The sequence below is a fragment of the Pongo abelii genome, chromosome 21, assembly GCF_028885655.2.
Source record: "Pongo abelii isolate AG06213 chromosome 21, NHGRI_mPonAbe1-v2.0_pri, whole genome shotgun sequence".
NCBI lineage: Eukaryota > Metazoa > Chordata > Mammalia > Primates > Hominidae > Pongo > Pongo abelii.
The window spans coordinates 53,431,438-53,453,093 of record NC_072006.2 but is presented as its reverse complement, the minus strand read 5'-3'; the positions used below and the strand labels follow the sequence as shown (position 1 = coordinate 53,453,093).

General features: G+C 44.4%; 1 protein-coding gene across 12 annotated transcripts in view; it reads left to right on the top strand.

The window, feature by feature from the left end:
* STAU1 (staufen double-stranded RNA binding protein 1) overlaps positions 1-20,366 on the top strand; it is a 74,881-nt gene extending 54,515 nt beyond the window's left edge. For 7 of the 12 annotated variants that reach the window (XM_063720440.1, XM_024238529.3, XM_024238526.3 and 4 more), the window contains 8 exons: positions 9,089-9,319; positions 10,466-10,609; positions 13,573-13,719; positions 15,297-15,372; positions 15,609-15,928; positions 16,458-16,580; positions 17,836-17,921; positions 18,810-20,185. In XM_063720440.1, coding sequence (XP_063576510.1) covers positions 9,089-9,319; positions 10,466-10,609; positions 13,573-13,719; positions 15,297-15,372; positions 15,609-15,928; positions 16,458-16,580; positions 17,836-17,921; positions 18,810-18,825 — 1,143 coding nt within the window. In that variant the 3' untranslated portion in view covers positions 18,826-20,185. 12 annotated transcript variants of the gene reach the window in all.
* The last annotated feature ends 1,290 nt before the right edge of the window (positions 20,367-21,656 follow it).

The following is a 21,656-nucleotide window of genomic DNA, read 5'->3' as shown; positions in this document are numbered from 1 at the left end:
CAGGCAAGAGCAGGTTTACACTGTTCTCTTGGAGTCCAGAGCCCCCACATGGATCTAGGGCTGGAATCTTCTCACCTGGCCCTACATTCCCTCCCTGGCCTTTCTCCCTCCATCAGTGGAGGCTGGGATGTACTTGGGGAAGGAATGAGACAGGGAGACATTCAGAATGCCTGTTTGGGCTCACTGTTGAGTGGGAAAAAGATGGGAGCTGCATCCCAAGGAGTCATGAGGTCTCCCCCGGCACCTGTTTGAGGAAAGGGGAGAAGTGTTGCTTTTCTCCCCTGCTGACAGATAGTCTGTCATGAGAGTGGATTTTTGCAGGTTGTAGGGGAGGGGTACCAAGACCATGAGGAGTGGGAGATGCCTGGCTGGCTTCCCGGGTCACCTCATGTTCAGAGTTGACGGCTTGGGCCAGAGCCTTGGATTCCTGAGAAGCTTATTACCACCTGCTCACTCTTGCTGCTACCCAGAGTCACTGAGATTTCTGGAAACTTAAGAGATTGCTATTTTATGTTTTTGTTCTGTGGGATTTGGGGTCAGATTGCTTCCTTTCCACCTTCACTTTTGTTAAGGTTTCAGATTTGGCTGTGTTCAGGATTAACAGTAGTCACATAAAAGAATTGTAGGAGTGCCCTCTGGTGGTGATCTTTTAAAGTAATTTATCACAGCTTGCATGTAGTTGGTGGCATGAGTACTTATATTCATTAACTCACATATCAGGAATTTTTCACTAGCTTGCATTATGTTGAGCAAGGTCTTTCCTTTCTTTTGCTGCTGGAAGATTGCCTGGCATGTATTAGATGTTTAGGAAATAGTTATTGAATAAATGAACAGAATAATTTTTGATTAAGTAATTAAATCTGTCACATAGGAAGCTTCGTTAGGTGTTTTAATAGGGGAAGACAGGAACAGTTTTTTGGAAGAATATATACAGCTTGACTTTTTTTTTTTTTTGGGGGGGGGGAGATGGAGTTTTGCTCTTGTTGCCCAGGCATGATCTTGGCTTATGGCAACCTCCGCCTCCTGGGTTCAAGCAATTCTCCTGCCTCAGCCCCCTGAGTATCTGGGATTACAGGTGCACACCAGCATGCCTGACTAATTTTTGTATTTTTAGTAGAGACAGGGTTTCACCATGTTAGCCAGGCTGGTCTTGAACTCCTGACCTCAGGTGATCCACTCACCTTGACCTTCTAAAGTGATGGGATTACAGGCACGAGCCACCGTGCCCAGCCAGTTTGACTTCTGATAAAACATACAGTTTTAGTTAGAAAATATGATGGTGCTGATGGATACGGTCATCGGGAGGCAATTGTGACATGCTCACACCACATGCAATCCAGGTGATCCTTCAGATTTAGATTGGAGGGATCTTGATGTGGGCAGACAATGCAAGCCATTGGAGAGGGCCAGGGTGGGCTGCGAATTTGGAGTGAGCCATCAGGGTGGCTGACCTGTCCCTCCAAAGTCTAACCTGAGGACAGGGAAAGCACTGTTGTGGGAAGAAGTGTTTCAGAATCTCTGCCTTTGGGTGTCGGCGGCACCTATGGGAGTTCTTTAAAATCAGTCCACAGGTGCCTAAGCAGGCCAGGTCCTTCCCACATCTCTTCTCCTGGCCGCTGTGCTGAATTCCTACCCCAATTCCCCGCTACCTCCTTCCCCCACACCAAAAAAAAAAAAAAAAAAAAAGGACATCCATTTTGGAGGCACACTTATCTTACCTAGACAGTTTTTCAATTTTTTACTTCAAAAATTTCAAATCTATCTAAAAGTTACAAGAATAGGACAATGAATATAACTTTCACTTAGATTAACCAGTGGTTAACATTTTACCATATTTGCTCGCTCCTTCCTTCCTTTTGGTTTTTTTGAGATGGAGCCTCACTCTGTTGCCCAGGCTAGAGAACAGTGGCATGATCTTGGCTCACTGCAACCTCCGCCTCCCAGATTCAAGCAATTCTCTTGCCTCAGCCTCCTGAGTAGCTGGGATTACAGGTGCACGCCACCACACTCGGCTGATTTTTGTATTTTTAGTAGAGATGGGATTTCATCATGTTGGCCAGGCTGGTCTTCAACTCCTGACCTCAAGTGATCTGCCTGCCTTGGCCTCCCAAAGTGTTGGGATTACAGGCGTGAGCCACTGCACCCAGCCTGCTTTTTCTTTTTCCATAAATACACATATTATTTTATTTTCTGTTTTTTACTTTGCTGGATTGACAGAAAGTGGCAGATATCATACCCTTTAACTCCTAATATTTCAGCATGTATCTCTTAAGAGCAAAGACATTCTCTTAAATAACCACAATCTATTAAGTAGAGGAAATTTAGCATTGCTATAGTACTGTTACCTAATACACATCCTACATTCACATTTCACCAGTTGTCTCAATGATGTCCTTTATAGAAATGTTTCTTCTGCTCTAGTGTCTGATGCAGACTCACACCTTGCATTTAGCTGACCTTTCTCTTTAGTCTCTGCAGTATCTTTAGTATCTGCAGTACATTCTCAGCCTTTCTCTGTGTTTCATGACATTGACATGTTTAAAGATCAGTTATTTTTGTACAGTGGCCCTCAATTTGGGTGTTTCTGATGGATTACTTATGATTAGGTCTGGTTATGTGTTTTTTGGCAGGATCACCATGGGAATGATATTGATCCTTCTCAGAGCATCACTTCCTGTCACTTTGTAATTAACTCCTAACATCTGAGGAGATGTTTGAAGGCTGGGCCCTCACAGGTCTCCCTGGTGGTTCCAGCAATCTTTTTTTTTTTTTTGGGGGGACGGAGTCTCGCTCTGTTGCCCAGGCTGGGGTGCAGTGATGTGATCTCAGCTCACTGCAACCTCTGCCTCCCAGGTTCAAATGATTCTCCTGCCTCAGCCTCCCAAGTAGCTAGGATTAGGAATGCACCTTGGCCTCCCAGAGTGCTGGGATTACAGGCGTGAGCCACCACACCCAGCCCTAGGGATCTTGATGATTCTTGCTGGCATTGATTATCACTGTGGTAGATGTCAAAATGATGATTTTTTGCATTTCCAAGCTGGCATTCTACAGTAAAGAAAAAGTTTCCTTCCTCCCCTCTTATAGTAATTATATCAGTATAGATGCATTGCTGCTTTTTTTTTACCCAAAGTATTACTCCATTGTTATCGTCACCCATTTTGATGTCCAAATTGTCCTTTAAATTGGCCCTTGTGCCCTTTAATATGCCCCCATCAGTTATTTTTTGGATGAAGGGGTGGTCAGGCTTCTTGAGGTATGATTTACAATGAAAGTCACCCTGTGTAAGCGCACAGTTCGATGTGTTTTGATAAGTGTATATGGTTCTGTAACCAGCACCATAGTCAAAACAGAACATCTCCCACCCAGTAAAGTTCCCTGTGTCCCTTTGCAGTCAGTCTCTCCCCTCTATCCTCAGGCTCTGGCAAGCATTGATCTCATTCTGTCCCTATAGTGTTGCCTTTTTAAGAATATTACATAAATAGAAAATAGAGTACATTGCCTTTTGTCTGACTTCTTTAACTTAGCTTGGAGTCATTATTCATGCTGTTGTGTGTTTCAGTAGTTTGTTCCTTTTTATCACCAAGAGTGTTACATAGTGTGTACACACTATAGTGTATTTATTTATTTACCAGTTGAAGATTTGTATTGTTGTGAGTTTTTGGTGATTATTAATAAATCTACTGTAAACATTTATATACATCTGTGGAGACATGTTTTCATTTTTCTTGAATAAATACTTGAGTGGATTTGCTGAGTTGCATGATAAATAAATAACTTTATAAGAAGTTGACTGGGCTCATGGGCTCACGCCTGTAATCCCAACACTTTGGGAAGCCAAGGTGGGCGGATCACTTGAGGTCAGGAGTTCGAGACCAGTCTGGCCAACATGGTGAAACCTCGTCTCTACTAAAAATACAAAAAATTAGCCAGGCATGTGCTTGTAATCCCAGCTACTCAGTAGACTGAGGCGTGAGAATCGCTTGAACCTGGGAGTCAGAGGTTACAGTGAGCCGAGATCATGCTACTGCACTCCAGCCTGGGCGACAGAGTGAGACTTTGTCTCCAAAAAAAAAAAAAAAAAAAAAAAAAAGTTGCCAAACTGTTTTCTAAACCAGATGTATCATTGTGCGTTTCACCTGCAATATATGAGAGAGTCTGAGTTGCTCTACATCCTCGCCAACACTTGGGTATTGTCAGCTTTTAAAATTTTAGTTATTCCAGCCTGGCCAACATGGTGTAACCCCTTCTCTACTAAAAATACAAAAATTAGGTGGGCATGGTTGCGCGCACCTGTGGTCCCAGGTACTCGGGGGGGCTGAGGGAGGAGAATCGCTTGAACCCAGGAGGCAGAGGTTGCAGTGAGCCAAGATCGTGCCACTGCGTTCCACCCTGGGTGACAGAGTGAGACTCCGTCTCAAAAACAAAAAATTTTTTTTTTTTGTCATTCTAGCAGGTAGTCAGTAGTATCTTGTTGTGGTTTTAATTTATATATCTCCATGAAGACTAGCAATACTGAGCTTCTTTTCATGTTTTTATTTTACTATTTTCTTTGATGAAATATAGGTTTATATCTTGTCAGTTTTTTTGAGTGTCTTTTTATTATTGAGTTTTGGAGGTTCTATATATATTCTGAATTCAAGTTTTTTCTCAGATAAGTATTTTGCAGATATTTTGTCTTAAGTCTATGGCTTGTCGTTTGATTTTAAGTGACTTTCAAAAAGAGCAGAAGTATTGAATTTTGGTGAGGTGTAGTTTGTTAAATTTTTTATAGTTAATAATTTTTGTGTAAGCTGAGATACATTTGGCTAATCTAAAGTCACTTTCCTTAGAAATTTTAGTTTTAGCTCTTACGTTTAGGTTTATAATTCATTTCGAGTTAGTTTTCATATATACCGTGACGTAAGGGATGTTTTTGTCTTTTTTTTTTTTTGTATTTGGATGTCTAATTGTGCCTGCACTGTTTGTTGAAGAGACAGTCCTTTATTTTTTTATTTTTTGAGACAGAGTTTTGCTCTTGTCGCCCAGGCTGGGATTACAGGCTTGAGCCACTACGCCTGGCTGAGACAGTCCTTTATTAAATAACCTTTGTACCTCCCCTCTTCACATTTTGAGAACTTCCATGCTTTCTGATGCAACAAAATGTTTTAGCCTCACTTTGAACTTCCCCTGCTCTAGCTTTAGCCCCAATGGAAACATAAATTTCTAATAGAAATGGTCTTGGCCATTCCTCCAAGAAGTTCCGGTTCCTTCTAATTGGGAGTGGTGTGTAGAGACAGGACAGGGTGCTAGCATGCTTGTTCCTGCTGGAGAGCCATGGCTCCTAGGCCCTGTTAGGAGATAGAGCTAGGAAATATGTATATTTTGAAATCACAAGTTTATTTTATTTGATTTTAGAGAAAAGAACTCACTTTGTACCTGGGCTGTAGTGCAGTGGCACGATCTCACCTCACTGCAGCCTCGACCTCTTGAGCTCAAGTGATCCTGCTGTCTCAGCCTCCCAAGTAGCTGGGGCTACAGGCACATGCCACCACACTGGGCTAATTTTTGTATTTTTTTTTTTCCTCTGAGACAGAGTTTCGCTCTTGTTGCCCAGGCTGGAGTGCAATGGCGTGATCTCAGCTCACCACAACCTCTGCCTCCTGGGTTCAAGCGATTCTCCTGCCTCAGCCTCCTGAGTTGCTGGGATTACAGGCATGCGCTACCACGCCCAGGTAATTTTGTATTTTTAGTAGCGATGGGGTTTCTCCATGTTGGTCAGGCTGGTCTCAAACTCCCGGCCTCAGGTGATCTGCCCACCTCAGCCTCCCAAAGTGCTGGGATTACAGGCGTGAGCCACTGAGCCCGGCCAATTTTTGTATTTTTTTTTGTAGAGACGGGGTTTTGCCATGTTGCCCAGGCTAGTCTCAAACTCCGGGACTCAAGCCATCCACCTGCCTTGGCCTTCTCAAAGTGCTGGCATTATAAGAGTGAGCCAATGAGCCTGGCCCGTTTTTTACTTTTTTTTTTTTTTTTTTAGACAAAGTCTTGCTCTGTCACCTGGGCTGGAATGCAATGGCGCGATCTCAGCTTACTGCAACCTCCGCCTCCGGGGTTCAAGCAATTCTCCTGTGTTAGCCTCTTAAGTAGCTGGGATTACAGTCACGTGCCACCACACTCAGCTAATTTTTGTATTTTTAGTAGAGATGGGGTTTCACCATGTTGGCCAAGCTGGTCTCAAACTCCTGACCTCAGGTGATCCACCTGCCTTGGCCTCCCAAAGTGGTGGTATTACAGGCATGAGCCACCGGGCCCGGCCCCCTTTTTTACTTTTTAAATGTCTTTTGATGAGCAGTTTATTTTATTTTATTTATTTATTTATTTATTTATTTTTGAGATGGCATTTCGCTCTTGTTGCCCAGGCTGGAGTGCAGTGGTGCCATCTCAGCTCACTGCAACCTCCGTCTACCGGGTTCAAGCAATTCTCCTGTCTCAGCCTCCTAAGTAGCTGGGATTACAGGTGCCTGCCACCACGCCCATCTAATTTTTTATATTGTTAGTAGAGATGGGGTTTCACTATGTTAGCCAGGCTGATCTCGAACTCCTGACTTCGTGATCTGCCCGCCTTGGCCTCCCAAAGTGCTGGGATTACAGGCGTGAGCCACCTCGCCCGGCTAGTGGTTTTTAATTTTGAGGAATTTCTTTTTTCTTTATGGTGGATATCTTTTGTGTTCAACTCTTTGCCAACCTTACAGTCTGGAGGCTTTCTTCTGTTATAAAATCTTTGTAGTTTTAGTTTAGATCACATTTAAGTGATCCTAGGTCTAATTTTTGTTTGTGGTATGAGTTAGAGATCCTGGTTTGATTTTTTTTCTTTTTCCCCCCGCTCCATGCAGATACCTAGTTAGTTGCTCTGGTACTATTTTTTTAAGAGAGATTTTTAATTTGTTTTGGTGTGTTTGCCAAAAATCTAGTGACCTTATATGTGCGGGTCTTTTTCATGCTGTTCTGTTGATCTGTTTATCCTTACACAAAACCATATCCTAGTTGTTGTGACTTTATAGGAAGTTTTAAAATCTGGTAGTGTAAGTCTTCTAACTTTATTTTTCTTTTTGAGTGTCTTGGCTAATGTCAGTTAGATTTTTAAGTTTTTTTTTTTTTTTTTTTTTTTTTTTTACTTTTTGAGATGAGGTTTTGCTCTGTTGCCCAAGCTGGGGTGCAGTCGTGTGATCATAGCTCCCTGTAGCCTTGATCTCCTGGGCTCAAGTGATCCTCCTGCTCTAGCCTCCACGTAGCTAGGACTACATACAGGGGCACACTACCACACCTGGCTAATTTTGTTTTTATTTTTGTAGAGTCAAGGTCTTGCTATGTTGGCCAGGCTGGTCTTGAACTTCTGAGCTCAAGTGATCCTCCCAACCTGGCCTCCCAGAGTGTTGGGATTACAGGCATGAGCCACCCTGCCCAGCCTGATTTTCTATGTTATTGTAATCACTTTCTCGATAATGTCCATGATACACAGAAGTTTTAAAGTTTGATTAAGCATTTTTTTTCCCCTCTTGTTGATTGCTTTTAGTTTCATATCTTACAAACCAATTGCTAAACCCAAAGTCATGAAGATTTGCCCATTTTTGCTTCTGAGAGTTGTACATGTTAGCGCCTCTGTGTAGGTCTTTGGTCCATTTGGAGATTGTAATCACTTTAATATGCAGCTAAGTTTCTGTTCATGTTTAATTTTAGATTCTTTTCCCATCTTTGTTGACTTAATTTCTTTAATATGTAAAACAGTAAATGCTTCCAGAAGTCAAAATTATCATTCCCATCTCATCCCGTCTATCTAATCCCTCACACCTGTTGTAGGTAACTAATTTCATTGCTTGCTTTTTGAGACGGAGTCCCGCTCTGTCACCCAGGCTGGAGTGCAGTGGCGCAATCTCAGCTCACTGCAAGCTCCGCCTCCCAGGTTCACGCCATTCTCCTGCCTCAGCCTCCCGAGTAGCTGGGACTACAGGTGCCTGCCACCACGCCCGGCTAATTTTTTTTGTATTTTTAGTAGAGACAGGGTTTCACCGTGTTAGCCAGGATGGTCTCGATCTCCTGATCTCGTGATCCACTGGCCTCGGCCTTCCAAAGTGCTGGGATTACAGGCGTGAGCCACCGTGCCCGGCCCATTGCTTGCTTTTTTTTTTCCCCCCCTTTGAGACAGGGTCTTACTCTATCGCTTAGGCTGGAGTGCAGTGTTGTGATCTTGGATCACTGCAACCTCCGCCTCTCAGGTTCAAGGGATTTTTGTGCCTCAGCCTGCGAAGTAGCTGGGATTACAGGTGTGCACTACCACCTCTAGCTAATTTTTGTATTTTTAGTAGAGACGGGGTTTCACCATGTTGGCCAGGCTGGTCTTGAACTCCTGACCTCAAGTGATCCACCCACTTCGGTCTCCCAAAGTGCTGGATTACAGCTGTGAGCCACCATGTCCAGCCCATTGATTTCTTTATCCTTCCTCTTTTTTTTTTTTTGCAAAAATGAGCTTATAAATGTGTGTCTGTTTTTATATGTATAGATATTCGTATAAAATCCTTTTTTTCTTAAACTAAAGCTACCATACCATATACACTCTTTAGTGGTTTGATTTTTTTTTTTTTTTTTTACTTACTGTGTGCAGGGAATCCCTCTTTATCGGTGTTTAGAGATTTGTCTCGTTCTCTTTTGTGGCCACATAGCAGCCAGTATTTAGTAGGCCTAGTCCTGGCTGGAGGCTCAGAGCAGATACTAAACTTGAGCATTTGTGCTACATTTATTTCTGGACTTTGCTGGGCTAGCTTCCTTTTTGCCGGTTGCAGTGGACCACACTAAACTCAGGACAGCCTGTGAACCAGGGACATGGGAATAAAAAGGTCTCCCTATTTCATGCCTGACTGTTTGGGACTCACCAGACTCAAGAGCGTAAACCAGTTTGAGAAGTAAGAAGAAAGGCGAGAAAGCATTTGAAATGATCCCCGCTTCCTTTCATTTAGTAGGCCTTGTCCTTGATTCCCCTTCCCTGTGTCTGTGTGAAGTGTGCCAGCCAGTGTGCCTTGCAGCTTTTAATAAGTGTCTGTCCGCTTTCACTCAGTCTTTCCCTCTGAAACAGGTGGCCCGGGAGAGTGGCCCACCCCACATGAAGAACTTTGTGACCAAGGTTTCGGTTGGGGAGTTTGTGGGGGAAGGTGAAGGGAAAAGCAAGAAGATTTCAAAGAAAAATGCCGCCATAGCTGTTCTTGAGGAGCTGAAGAAGTTACCGCCCCTGCCTGCAGTTGAACGAGTAAAGCCTAGAATCAAAAAGAAAACAAAACCCATAGTCAAGGTGAGAACTTTTCTGAACACAGAAGGTGTTTTCATTACCTATAGATGGGTGGGGGGTTTAGAAGGCTGGTTGCTGTCCTCAAGGTGAAAGGGGATGAGACCAACATGCTGCACCCCAGGCCTGCCAGACCCCTTAGAGGTGCTGCAAGAGCCACCTGTTAGGTAAGATAAGGACATTGTGTCAGTTCAGTAGAGGTACCTGCAGACGGGCACACACATCTGTGCAGGAGGGCGCTCATCACAGCCCTGGCCATCACAGTGGGGTATTGGGCAGGAACGCCATGCCGGTCTGTGGGGCGCGTGGTGAAATAACAGTGCCTGTGTCTCAGTGACCATGTTGCTGTTCTGAAGGTGGAGGAGATTCGTGCCAGGCAGGAGGCCCATAGTGGGAGGGTGGGAGTGAGACATTTTGCTGTGTGCCTTTTCTTTTGGATTTTTGAGCCACACTAATGGATCTATCAAAGCATTATATTGACCCCTTCCCCAACTCCAGAAAGGGGACATAATTCCATGGGGGACTTTGTGATTTTCAGTATATGTAGTTTCATGCTGTATCAAGATCCAAATTTTTCTTACATAAAAGCATACTATGTATACCTTTTGTTTCCCTTTTTTGCTTAATATAGCCTGGAAGTCACTTCTGGTCAGTGAGTGAGTGAGTGAGGGTTCCTTGGCGCAAAAGGTGGGGGCCACAAGGACGTAGCTGGGATTCTGAGATTCTTCTTGCCATGTGGCATCAGCTTGAGCTTTTTTTAAAAATGGTTTCTGGATTTTGAGTTCTCTTCAAGAAAACTGGGAACCCATCATAGCTCAGACTTTTGGGGAGTTGTGGGAATAGTGTTTTATGTTTTTTCTGCGCATTTACTGTCATATGTTGAAATATGTTAAAAAGCAGCGGTCACAGTCATAGTGATGTTTCATTTAGTGAAATGTTGATGTTGGTTTGCTAAGACCTTAAAATCACCTAGAACAATCATAAAAAAATAAAGCATCTTTTCATTTTTAAAATGTTAAATTAAAAAGAATCAAATTCTGAGCCATTAGGTCAACCCAAAATCTCTTATCTCCTCTCATATCCTCATCTCTGAATTGACCAGGTTCATGCAGTGAATAACATTACAGAGTTTCTGCCTTGTTTGTTCCTCAGCCACAGACAAGCCCAGAATATGGCCAGGGGATCAATCCGATTAGCAGACTGGCCCAGATCCAGCAGGCAAAAAAGGAGAAGGAGCCAGAGTACACGCTCCTCACAGAGCGAGGCCTCCCGCGCCGCAGGGAGTTTGTGATGCAGGTGGGTCAGCGTGGATGATGGGCACCCCTTCCTCTGACCATGTCCAGCCTTGGGGGCTGATGGCGGTTCAAGGCCTGGACACCTTCCTGGGGAGGCTGGATCCTGTGGGCCATGTTCTGCCAGCAACTGTGATCCTTATTTATTTATTTATTTATTTATTTATTTATTTATTTATTTATTTATTTTTGAGATGGAGTCTCACTCTGTCACCCAGGCTGGAGTGCAGTGGTGCTGTCTCAGCTCACTGCAACCTCCGACTCCCTGATTCAAGCGATTCTCCTGCCTCAGCCTCCCGAGTAGCTGGGATTACAGGCACGTGCCACCATGCCCGGCTAATTTTTTGTATTGTTAGCAGACGGAATTTCGCCATGTTGGCCAGGATGGTCTTGATCTCCTGACCTTGTGATCCTCCCACCTCAGCCTCCCAAAGTGCTGGGTTTACAGGCGTGAGCCACCGCGCCCAGCCAACTGTGATCCTTGTTAAGACCTTGTGGCTTGCAATAATTTGACAGCTTAAACATACCACAGAAATCTGTAAAGGCTACATATCAAAGATTAAGTTGTTTATCTTAATGCTTAAAAAAATGAATGGAATGTCTGCACACCAGCACTACTGCTGGGTGCACTGGTGGGAATGTGGGTGTGATGCACCGAAATTTGGAAGAAAGAGTCCTGGGGTGGTGGGTGCTGGGCGAAGTTTTTCTTCATTACATCTCCTTGAAGGTTTATGACATTGCTCTTTACCAAAGGTAAATTTTGTAAGTAGTATCAAGAGATCTGTTCCTCTTCCTCCTAATTCTTGTGGAGTCTGGAATCTAGGGTTGCCTCTTCCTTAGATTGGGTGACACTTCAGATTAGTATGGAACATTTCTTTGTACTTAGCTGATTAAGTTCAAAGCTAAGTGGTCATTTCACGTAGGCAGCTTAACTTAATTGTGATTTGAATTGAAGTGCTTTCTGATGTAAGACAGAATCCTTATCTCTTGTATAGCAATTTATAACTTAGAAAGTTGACCTCGTATATTTTACCTATGCAGTCAAAAGGTAGGAAAAGAATGATCCTTTCATTCCACAAAAGGAAATTGCAGTTTGCTGAGAGGATCAGTAATTTGCCCAAGATGAAATGGCTGGTAGATGGCCAGGTTGGAATTTAGTCCAGGCCGGGGAATGGTTTCTTTGACTCTCTGAGTCTTGTGACCTGGGCTTTTGGTTTTAGCAGCCAGGTGCCTGTTATTACAATCAACTTGGAAGGGGGTTGTAAGCAGTGATGTGCTGGAACATGTTTAACAACCAACTCTTCTTCGGGGAGGGTGGTTTGGTGGAATGAGCTGAATATGTATGTTATATATATATACATGGGTGTTATATACATGTGTGTTATAAATTTTACTGACACAAAGGATATGCGTTATAAATTATACTGACATATATATGTGTGTTTTATAAATTTTACTGACAGGATGTGTAGTACAATTTATAAATATACACTTTATTGTAAATTTCATACATATTTCAGTGTGACAGTCACCAACGATAGTGTTATAAAATCAGACAACACATAATGGTTTATTACTATCCAGTTCAGCAAAGGTGTTGCTCATGTCATTGACAAATCCATACTGTAGATTTGAGATTTTGGTTCTAGCATGAATACTGGTTGAGATACATTTTTTTTTTGGGTAGAGGGGAATGGAGTCAACTTGCTCTGTTGCCCAGGCTGGAGGGCAGTGGCGTGATCTCGGCTCACTGCAGCTTCTGCCTCCCAGGTTCAAGTGATTCTCCTGCCTCGCGTCCCGAGTAGCTGGGATTCACGGGCGCCCACCATCACGCCTGGCTAATTTTTGTATTTTTAGTAGAGATGGGGTGTCATCATGTTGGCCAGGCTGGTCTCGAACTCCTGACCTCAGGTGATCTACCCACCTCAGCCTCCCATAGTGCTGGGATTACAGGTGTGAGCCACCACGCCCGGCTGGTTGATATTTTTTATTTATGTTAATAGGTAAGATGAAAGTAAAACAGGCCGGGCTTGATGGCTTACGCCTGTAATCCCAGCATGGCGGATCACTTGAGGTCAGGGGTTCGAGACCAGCCTGACCAACATGGTGAAACCTCATTTCTCCTAAAAATACAAAAGTTAGCCAGGCATGGTGGCACATGCCTGTAATCCCAGCTACTCGGGTGGCTGAGGCAGGAGAGTCGCTTGAACCTGGGAAGTGGAGGTTGCAGTGAGCTGAGATCATGCCACTGCACTCCGTCCTGGGTGACGAAGTGAGACCCTGTCTCCCCCAAAAAAGAAAAAGTGAAACAGTGAAGACATGTAACATCACTCATTTGTAAATGATATGAGTGGCTTCTCTGCTAAATTGGATAGTTTTCAAAGACGGGAAGATATTTCAGTTTTTTGTGCTAGTTACAATGTAATGGCTGCAGACTTCTCATGCTTTTAAGATTAACCTGCTTTGTTAACCTTTTCATCATTGTAGGTTTAGAGTTAGACAATAAACAACTTATGATCTTTGATACGTAGCATTTGTATATTTCTGTGGTATAAATAGTCCCACCATGGCTGATTTCAAGCTCTCAAAGTGATACTTCTGATGGCAATGCTGGGAATAGATGTGCAGTAGTTCACCATCACAGACTGTTTCCATTGTACAAATGCAATAGCTGGACAGACCCTCAGAACACAGATGATTATAAAATGCAGTCAAAAATTACCTCTGTTAAAATAATTATCAGCTTATATAATTAAACGTTTAATACTGGCTGTGTTTAACAGCCAGCTTCCCAAACTCCTGACTATTTAATAATTAGCTCTCTCACAGACGAGGAGGCCAGGTTCGGGGCACTGCTGTTATCTTGCTTCTGACCATAATTGGGTTATTTTGCTGACACACCAATTCCTGCCTGGTTGTTATTCTGAAGGTTTAAGCACTGGTCTGTGCTTTGACTTCTTTGTGCAGGTGAAGGTTGGAAACCACACTGCAGAAGGAACGGGCACCAACAAGAAGGTGGCCAAGCGCAATGCAGCCGAGAACATGCTGGAGATCCTTGGTTTCAAAGTCCCGCAGGCGCAGCCCACCAAACCTGCACTCAAGTCAGAGGAGAAGGTGAGTGGTGTGGGCTCTCTGATTGCAAGATGGTCTCTCGCCTCACCCTAGGGAACTGGGGCACCTCCAGGGGCAGGCTTCAAGGGAAGGCTTTATCCTCCTGACAGATCAAGGAGTCCTGCTGAGCAGTGTCTCATCCATTTGGACCATAATGTGCTCAGTGGGGCCTCGCATGTCCACTGGCCCCAGGAGGCTCTGGGTTAGATCGTGATTGTGTCAGTATCTTTGTGGTCTGGGAACGCTTTGTGGAGGGCAGCTTGCTCCTCTCCATTTGTAGGATGAGAGGATGAAGGGTAATTAGGATTGAAATTACTAAGTGTGATTTGCACTCTAGAAATGAAGCCTGTGTGAAAGATTTATAACTGTTAGGCTTTCATTAGTTGTGGAACAGGCTTTGATTTTTCTGGCAAAATAAGTGTGACAGTAGAGACAGGCCAAATCCAAAGTTTAGGTTTGGGATTTCTTTTTTCCTATGTGAGTTAAACATCAGATGAAAATAATCCCTTATTGAAAAATTCACGGCCAGGTGTGGTGGCTCACACTTGTAATCCCAGCACTTTGGGAGGCTGAGGCCTTGAATCCAGGAGTTCAAGACCAGTCTGAGCAACATGATGAAACCCTGTCTCTACAAAAAATTAAAAAATTAGCCAGGTATGGTGGCTTGTGCCTGTAGCCTGAGCTACAAGGCTGAGATGGGAGGATTGAGCCTTGGAAGGTCAAGGCTGCAGTGAGCCGTGATTATGCCACTGCACTCAGCCTGGGCGACAGACCCTGTCTCAACAACAACAAAAAAGGAACGTAAAAAGAAAAATTCGTGTCTGCCAGAAGTGGTAAGCAGGACCTCAGCAAAAGCCATGGCTGACCTTCTTCTTTCCCATCACTGAATGGTCCTGGTGAGATAAACTTGAAATCAGGCCTGATTCATTCATGTCTGCCAGTCATATTGACAGAAACAGCATCAGTCATGGCCAGTTAATAACTGACTGGGACCTCAGATACCACCAGTATAGATCTTAGACTTGGCTTTAGGGTTTTTCATTTCAGAATCTTGTAGGACATTCAGAGTGTCCTTTGTTACTTCTTAGAAAGGTGATGTTGTGTTTGACAAAATTCTTAGGTAATAACATTTTCCCCATAAGGGTGTTAATTTTGGAATGTCACCTTATTTTTTAATTGGATATCAGCTCCAGGAAATATTCTTGATTTATTTGTTTAGCTTCAGTCTGAAAGCTTCTTTCCCCACCTCGGTGGGCTCTACCGTCTAGCATCTCTGCTCTTTCTGGTTAAATGCTTCCCGTCTTCCTGTGGGTGCAGAGTGCAGCTCAGCATTCACAGGTTAGTGCACTTTGTTAGATGCTCTTTGTGGGCAGGGGTGTGGGCAGGAGGGTGCATTAGGAGAAGGAGGCAGGCTCTGCCCAGGTGTCTGTCAGGGTGCCAGTGGTCAGGTGGGGCAGGGTTTTTCTGCCGATTGCCACAGTTATTGCTGACTGGACTTTGTGTAGATTTAGACAGCAGGAGCTAATTTTTCAGTGATCTGATTTATGCTCATGGCCTTTTTTTTCTTCTTCTTTTTTAAGACACCCATAAAGAAACCAGGGGATGGAAGAAAAGTAACCTTTTTTGAACCTGGCTCTGGGGATGAAAATGGGACTAGTAAGTGTGATCTTAATATCGTCTTCCTCTGAACGTGATTCTGGGATTTGCATGGGTCCTGAATAACAGCAGGAGCCCAGCCAGTGAGGTCCCACATGCAAAGTGTCTTTATTATTCCCTGATTCCCTGCGCTGCCATGCATGCCAAGGGGAGGGCCAGCGTGGGGTTTGATGGTGTCATCGCGTTTTTCCAGGCTGTGGATGTGGATTCGTGTTTACCGTGTGTGTCCCTCCCAGGTAATAAAGAGGACGAGTTCAGGATGCCTTATCTAAGTCATCAGCAGCTGCCTGCTGGAATTCTTCCCATGGTGCCCGAGGTCGCCCAGGCTGTAGGAGTTAGTCAAGGACATCACACCAAAGATTTTACCAGGGCAGCTCCGAATCCTGCCAAGGCCACGGTAACTGCCATGATAGCCCGAGAGTTGTTGTATGGGGGCACCTCGCCCACAGCCGAGACCATTTTAAAGAATAACATCTCTTCAGGCCACGTACCCCATGGACCTCTCATGAGACCTTCTGAGCAACTGGACTATCTTTCCAGAGTCCAGGGATTCCAGGTAACTGTCTGGCCTGAGCTGTGATGGCTGTGCCTCAGGACAGTCATCTTTTGGCTTCTCTCAGAAAATGAACTTTGAACTTTGTACTTTTTTCTTAAATCAAGTTCTGTCCAGGGATGGGCTGGGGAGCAGTGGTGGAAGGGTAGGAGATATAGAAGTATTGTAAGCATATGTGGTAAGAGAAATATCTTTATCCTTTGGTAATAAGATTTCAAAATGCAAGCCAACCCTAAAAGCCTCTAACCACTAGCAGTGGTTGTAAATTTGGATTTCAAAGAACAGACTCATCGTGCTGACACCTTCTGTCTGGTAGGAAAGGATATGGCTTCTCCCAGTCTTGGGCTTCTGAGCAGACACCTAGGTTCCTGGAAGGTTCTGGGCTGACAGGGCAGGTGTTAGTATGGCCACAGTCGGGCTGAGTTGGAGAGAAGAGCTGGTGATCTTGGTTGTGGGGCCCGGAGCTGCAGCCCTCCAGCCCACTCATACTTGCTGTTCCCTACCCTAGCCTCAGCTCTCTTTTCCCCCTTAGGTTGAATACAAAGACTTCCCCAAAAACAACAAGAACGAATTTGTATCTCTTATCAATTGCTCCTCTCAGCCACCTCTGATCAGCCATGGTATCGGCAAGGATGTGGAGTCCTGCCATGATATGGTACGTCACACCTTGGGTGAGGGATTGGGGTGTTGTGTGTTTATGTGGAGCCTGCCTTGGTTCAGCTTGTTACTAGCCTGAGGAAGATGGGAGAAAGATTGTCCCATAGACCTTGAGAGCAATGAATCGTTTGATAGTGTTCATATTTTTGAAGACTTTTTGTCATAGCTGATTGGATCGATTTCTCACTCTTGATCAGAACTCATCAGCTTTAGCCCACCTTTCCCTTCCTTTTTTCTGCTGGCCTGGAGGGGCGACTGGGATCCTGCAGCTCACCCAGAGACTGCACTCACTTCATCTCTCACCAGAACAAGGAACTGCAGGTCCACGTTCTGGCAGCTGTGAAAACCACTTGCTTTGGTCTTCTGTTCAGATGAAATTATTGTTATAAGAAAACTGAGAAAATGAATTGATCAGATCAACAAATCTAAGTAAACTGCGGTGTATTCACTTGATGGGACATCATGCATGCATGAAATTAATGTCTCTGGGTGGGGCGCGGTGGCTCACGCTGTAATCCCAGCACTGCGGGAGGCTGAGGCAGGCGGATCACCTGAGCTCGGGAGCTCAAGACCAGCCTGGCCAACGTGGTGAAACCCCATCTCTACTAAAAATACAAAAAAAAATTAGCCAGGTGTGGTGGTGTGTGCCTGTAATCCCACCTACTTGGGAGGCCAAGGCAGGAGAGTCGCTTGAACCTGGGAGGTGGAGGTTGCAGTGAGCCAAGATTGCACTACTGCACTCCAGCCTGGGCAGCTGGGTGAGACTCCGTTTCAAAACAAAACAGTGTCTCCGAAGATAACGTAATAAGAAAAATACATGATAGGCCGGGTGTGGAGGCTCACACCTGTAATTCCAGCACTTTGGGAGGCCAAGGTGGGAGGATCGCTTGAGCCTAGGAGTTTGAGACCAGCCTGGGCAACTTAGTGAGACCCTGTATCTCTATAGAAAGAAAAATACATGATAGATTTTTGTTACAAAGCAGGATATAACATTTATACGGTCTGGTTACCACAAGGTTAAAAATACTAGAAGGAAAAATGTAACATTTTCAGAGGTTATGATTCAATGAGGTAACTGAATATTTTTTAATTTGTATTTTAAATTAAAAATTCAAAGTTTTATTTAGTAGTGCCAGAGTTGAAGTTGCCACCTGTTTGCTGGGCAGCAGGAACTCTCTTGCCTGCCTGACCAGTGTATTGTGCTGTGGTCCCAAGCGGTGGCTGTGGCTTTACCCTTCTTTCCATCCCACTAGGCTGCGCTGAACATCTTAAAGTTGCTGTCTGAGTTGGACCAACAAAGTACAGAGATGCCAAGAACAGGAAACGGACCAATGTCTGTGTGAGTGCACTGATGAAGGGGAAGGCGCTGATGATGGGGAGGCTGCCCCTTGTTTGTGTTGAGTTCACACTATCTGCTGACTCAGCGGGGAAATATTTGCCTGAGTTACTTTCTGGCCCTTTTGCCTTAAAGTTTTCCAAATTCTCTGGGCAGAGAGCTCTACTTTTAAAAGACATTTTGAGGCTGGGCACAGTGGCTCACACCTGTAATCCCAGCACTTTGGGAGGCCAAGGCGGGTGGATCATGAGGTGTCAGGAGTTTAAGACCAGCCTGGCCAAGATGGTGAAACCCTGTCTGTACTAAAAATACAAAAATTAGTCAGGTGTGGTGGCAGGCACCTGTAATCCCAGCTACTTGGGAGGCCGAGGCAGAGAACTGCTTAAAACTTGGGAGGCGGAGGTTGCAGTGAGCCAACATAGCGCCACTGCACTCCAGCCGGGGCGACAGAGCAAGACTCCATCCCAACAAAAAAACAAAAAAACCTCTTTGAGTTGGTCATACCTTCACATGGTCAGAACTCTGTATTATTTTACAAGGTACAGTCTTCCCCTCGGACAGCCCCCATCCCATCCCTCCTGTTCTCCCCACCGCCTCCCCCATAGATCACATTTTTACTAGTTTCTCCTGTATCTTTCTTGTATGTTTCTTTATACAAATATAGACATATATTTCTTCCCTCATTTTCTTCCTTTCCCCCGCAGAGATAAGTACACACACCCTCCTTGCTTATTTTACTTGCTGGCATATCCTGGGAAAACTTTTGTTATCATAAACTGGGGCTTTTAGTATTGTACTTCCTGATGTTTGCCAATTTCTTTTCATTTTTAACAGTACTTTAATTCTCTTACGTTTCAAAACTAGCATCATTTTCATTTTTCTTCCTTAAAGGTGTGGGAGGTGCTGAACCTTTTCTGGCCATGAACCATTATAAAATCCCAACATATATACTGAATATACTGAAACTGCTTTGAAAATTTGGAATTTCTGATACCTCCAGTGGGCCGAGAGACACGGTGGGTAAAGGATGTGGGCAGCAGCAGGGAAGACAACAGAAACACGAGGAGGCGGCTGTGGCCGGGCTGGACTGTGCTGGGGTTTGTTGTGATGGCCACTCGGTGACCTGGCGGTCCCTACGCAATAGCAGCTGCCTGTGGGGAAGAAGGGCTGCCCAGCTAGCTGGTTCTCCCGGGACACCAGCAGATCCACACCCTGGGCACCTCCGTGTTTGGTCTTTTTTTTCCCCCTGTGTGAAAGAAGAAACGGCACGACCCCTTCTCAAGCTGGCTCACTCAGACACATTGGGACAAACCCTGGACAGCCATGCCAGAGAGAGGCCTTTGACCGGCCCCAGAGCTAAAAGCACCAGAGAAAATCAAATGCTTCCTACTCAGCGTGACCCAACTTTTCTAGTGTGCTATGGCCCCACCACCTCCTGCAGTACCCACACCATCACCACTGCTTTCTCTTCCAACAGTGATCTGTATTCTTAGTTTCATTATTTTCTTTTGATTGATATGACACTATATAAAATTTTCATTTGTGAATTTCTCAATTGTATCTAGTTATATAGCACAGTTTGGAAACTTGTCTGAGACTGACTTTATCAATAATCTAACCGACAAAGATCATATCCATGTGTATGTGGTTAGACATTTTTATTTCATTGACTAACCCAGGACAGTTTCAGTGATGCAAATTGTGTGCCCTCTGGTTCAGCTGAAACAGTCCTGGACTTTCAGAAACCTTGAATAAGTCTCCCACAGTTGTATAAATTGGACAATTTAGGAATTTTAAACTTTAGATGCTAATCATTTGGTTCCATTTTTATTTCATTTTTATTTTTGTTAATGCAAACAGGACTTAAATGAACTTTGATCTCTGTTTTAAAGATTATTAAAAAAAACATTGTGTATCTATACATATGGCTCTTGAGGACTTAGCTTTCACTACACTACAGGATATGATCTCCATGTAGTCCATATAAACCTGCAGACTGATTTTCCAGAGTGCTCGATACTGTTAATTACATCTCCATTAGGGCTGAAAAGAATGACCTGCGTTTCTCTATACAGCTGTGTTGCTTTTGATGTTGTGTTACTGTACACAGAAGTGTGTGCACTGAGGCTCTGCGTGTGGTCCGTATGGAAAGCCTGGTAGCCCTGCGAGTTAAGTGCCGCTTCCATTCATTGTTTACGCTGGAATTTTTCTCCCCGTGGAATGTAAGTAAAACTTAGTGTTTCTCATCAATAAATGGTAATACTAAAGTTTTTTTGTTAATTTATTCTCAAATGCCACTACTGCTAGGTTGGTCCCCTCCCAACTTGCCCCTATCCTTTTTTTATTTTTAAGAAAAAACTTTGTAATGCTTGTGATTCCGTCTGGGCAAAAATCTGAAGATCTGAAATAACTTTATATCAAACCATTGATCAATAAACAGCTACTAATGAAGTGTTTGGTCCTGTTGAGCAGTAACTAAAATAAGGGAAGATGTGAGTAAGGGGATGGAAGCTCGTCGTGGGGGGACCAGGGCCAGCCCCTCTGGGAAGCGTTGCTGCCTCTGAGAGGCATGTTGGGCACCTGGATGTAGGGACTTGTGCCCCATCCAGACCTGACATTGCTACCCAAAGAAATGACCCCAAGGAGCTGAGAGGAGACTGCCGGACACTTCCCAGGGCATCCTCATCTCTCACCATAACTGAGCACTGAGGAGGACATGTGTTCCAGCCTGGTTGAGGGTTGGGCTAGTTGGTTTTCATTTTTTAATTTTAGAAGAAGTGGAAGAAGATTATAAAGGTTTCACTGTAAAGCCAGCCTATGATTGTACTGCCGGAATAACTGAAAGTGATCAGAAGGTTATGGAAAACGCTAAAGGCGGAAGGAAATGCAACATTTTGAGGAGAAAAGCAGTAAAAGGAGAAAAAGTGTCTTTACGACTTTAAAAACAACAAAAAAAGAATTCTTGGACCTGTGACTCACATCACAACCCTCCCCCAGACTGAAGGTTCTTAGAGAAGCTGAGCCCAGGGCCCTGACTTGATGCGCTTTCGCAGGGAGTGTACTTGGTGGTGGCGACACTGGAAGCTGACCAGTGTGATCTTTTGTGTCTTTGACTATTTATAAAAATTCATCTTGGGCCGGGGCGCGGTGGCTAACGCCTGTAATCCCAGCACTTTGGGAGGCCGAGGCAGGCGGATCATGAGGTCAGGAGATTGAGACCATCCTGGCTAACACGGTGAAACCCTGTCTCTACTAAAAATAAAAATTAGCCGAGCATGGTGGCAGGCGCCTGTAGTCCCAGCTACTCGGGAGGCTGAGGCAGGAGAATGGCGTGAACCCGGGAGGCGGAGCTAGCAGTGAGCCGAGATCGCGCCACTGCACTCCAGCCTGGGTGACTGAGGGAGACTGCATTAAAAAAAAAAAAAACTCATTCTGGGTACTCCATTGAAAAAGGGGTGGCCTGGGGTAACTTTGGTAATACACTCAAGTAAGCATTAAGTGTTAAAAATATTACAGTAAAAAATTATAGTTCAAAACCAGAGTAGTAAGTTTTTCTTCTTTTTATTTTTATTTTTTGAGATGGAGTCTGGCTCTGTCGCCTAGGCTGGAGTGCAGTGGTGCAATCTCGAATCACTGCAACCTCCTCCTCTTGGGTTCAGGCAGTTCTCCTGTCTCAGCCTCCCTCCTGAGTAGCTTCGAGATCACAGGCATGTGCCACTGCGCTTGGCCAATTTTTGT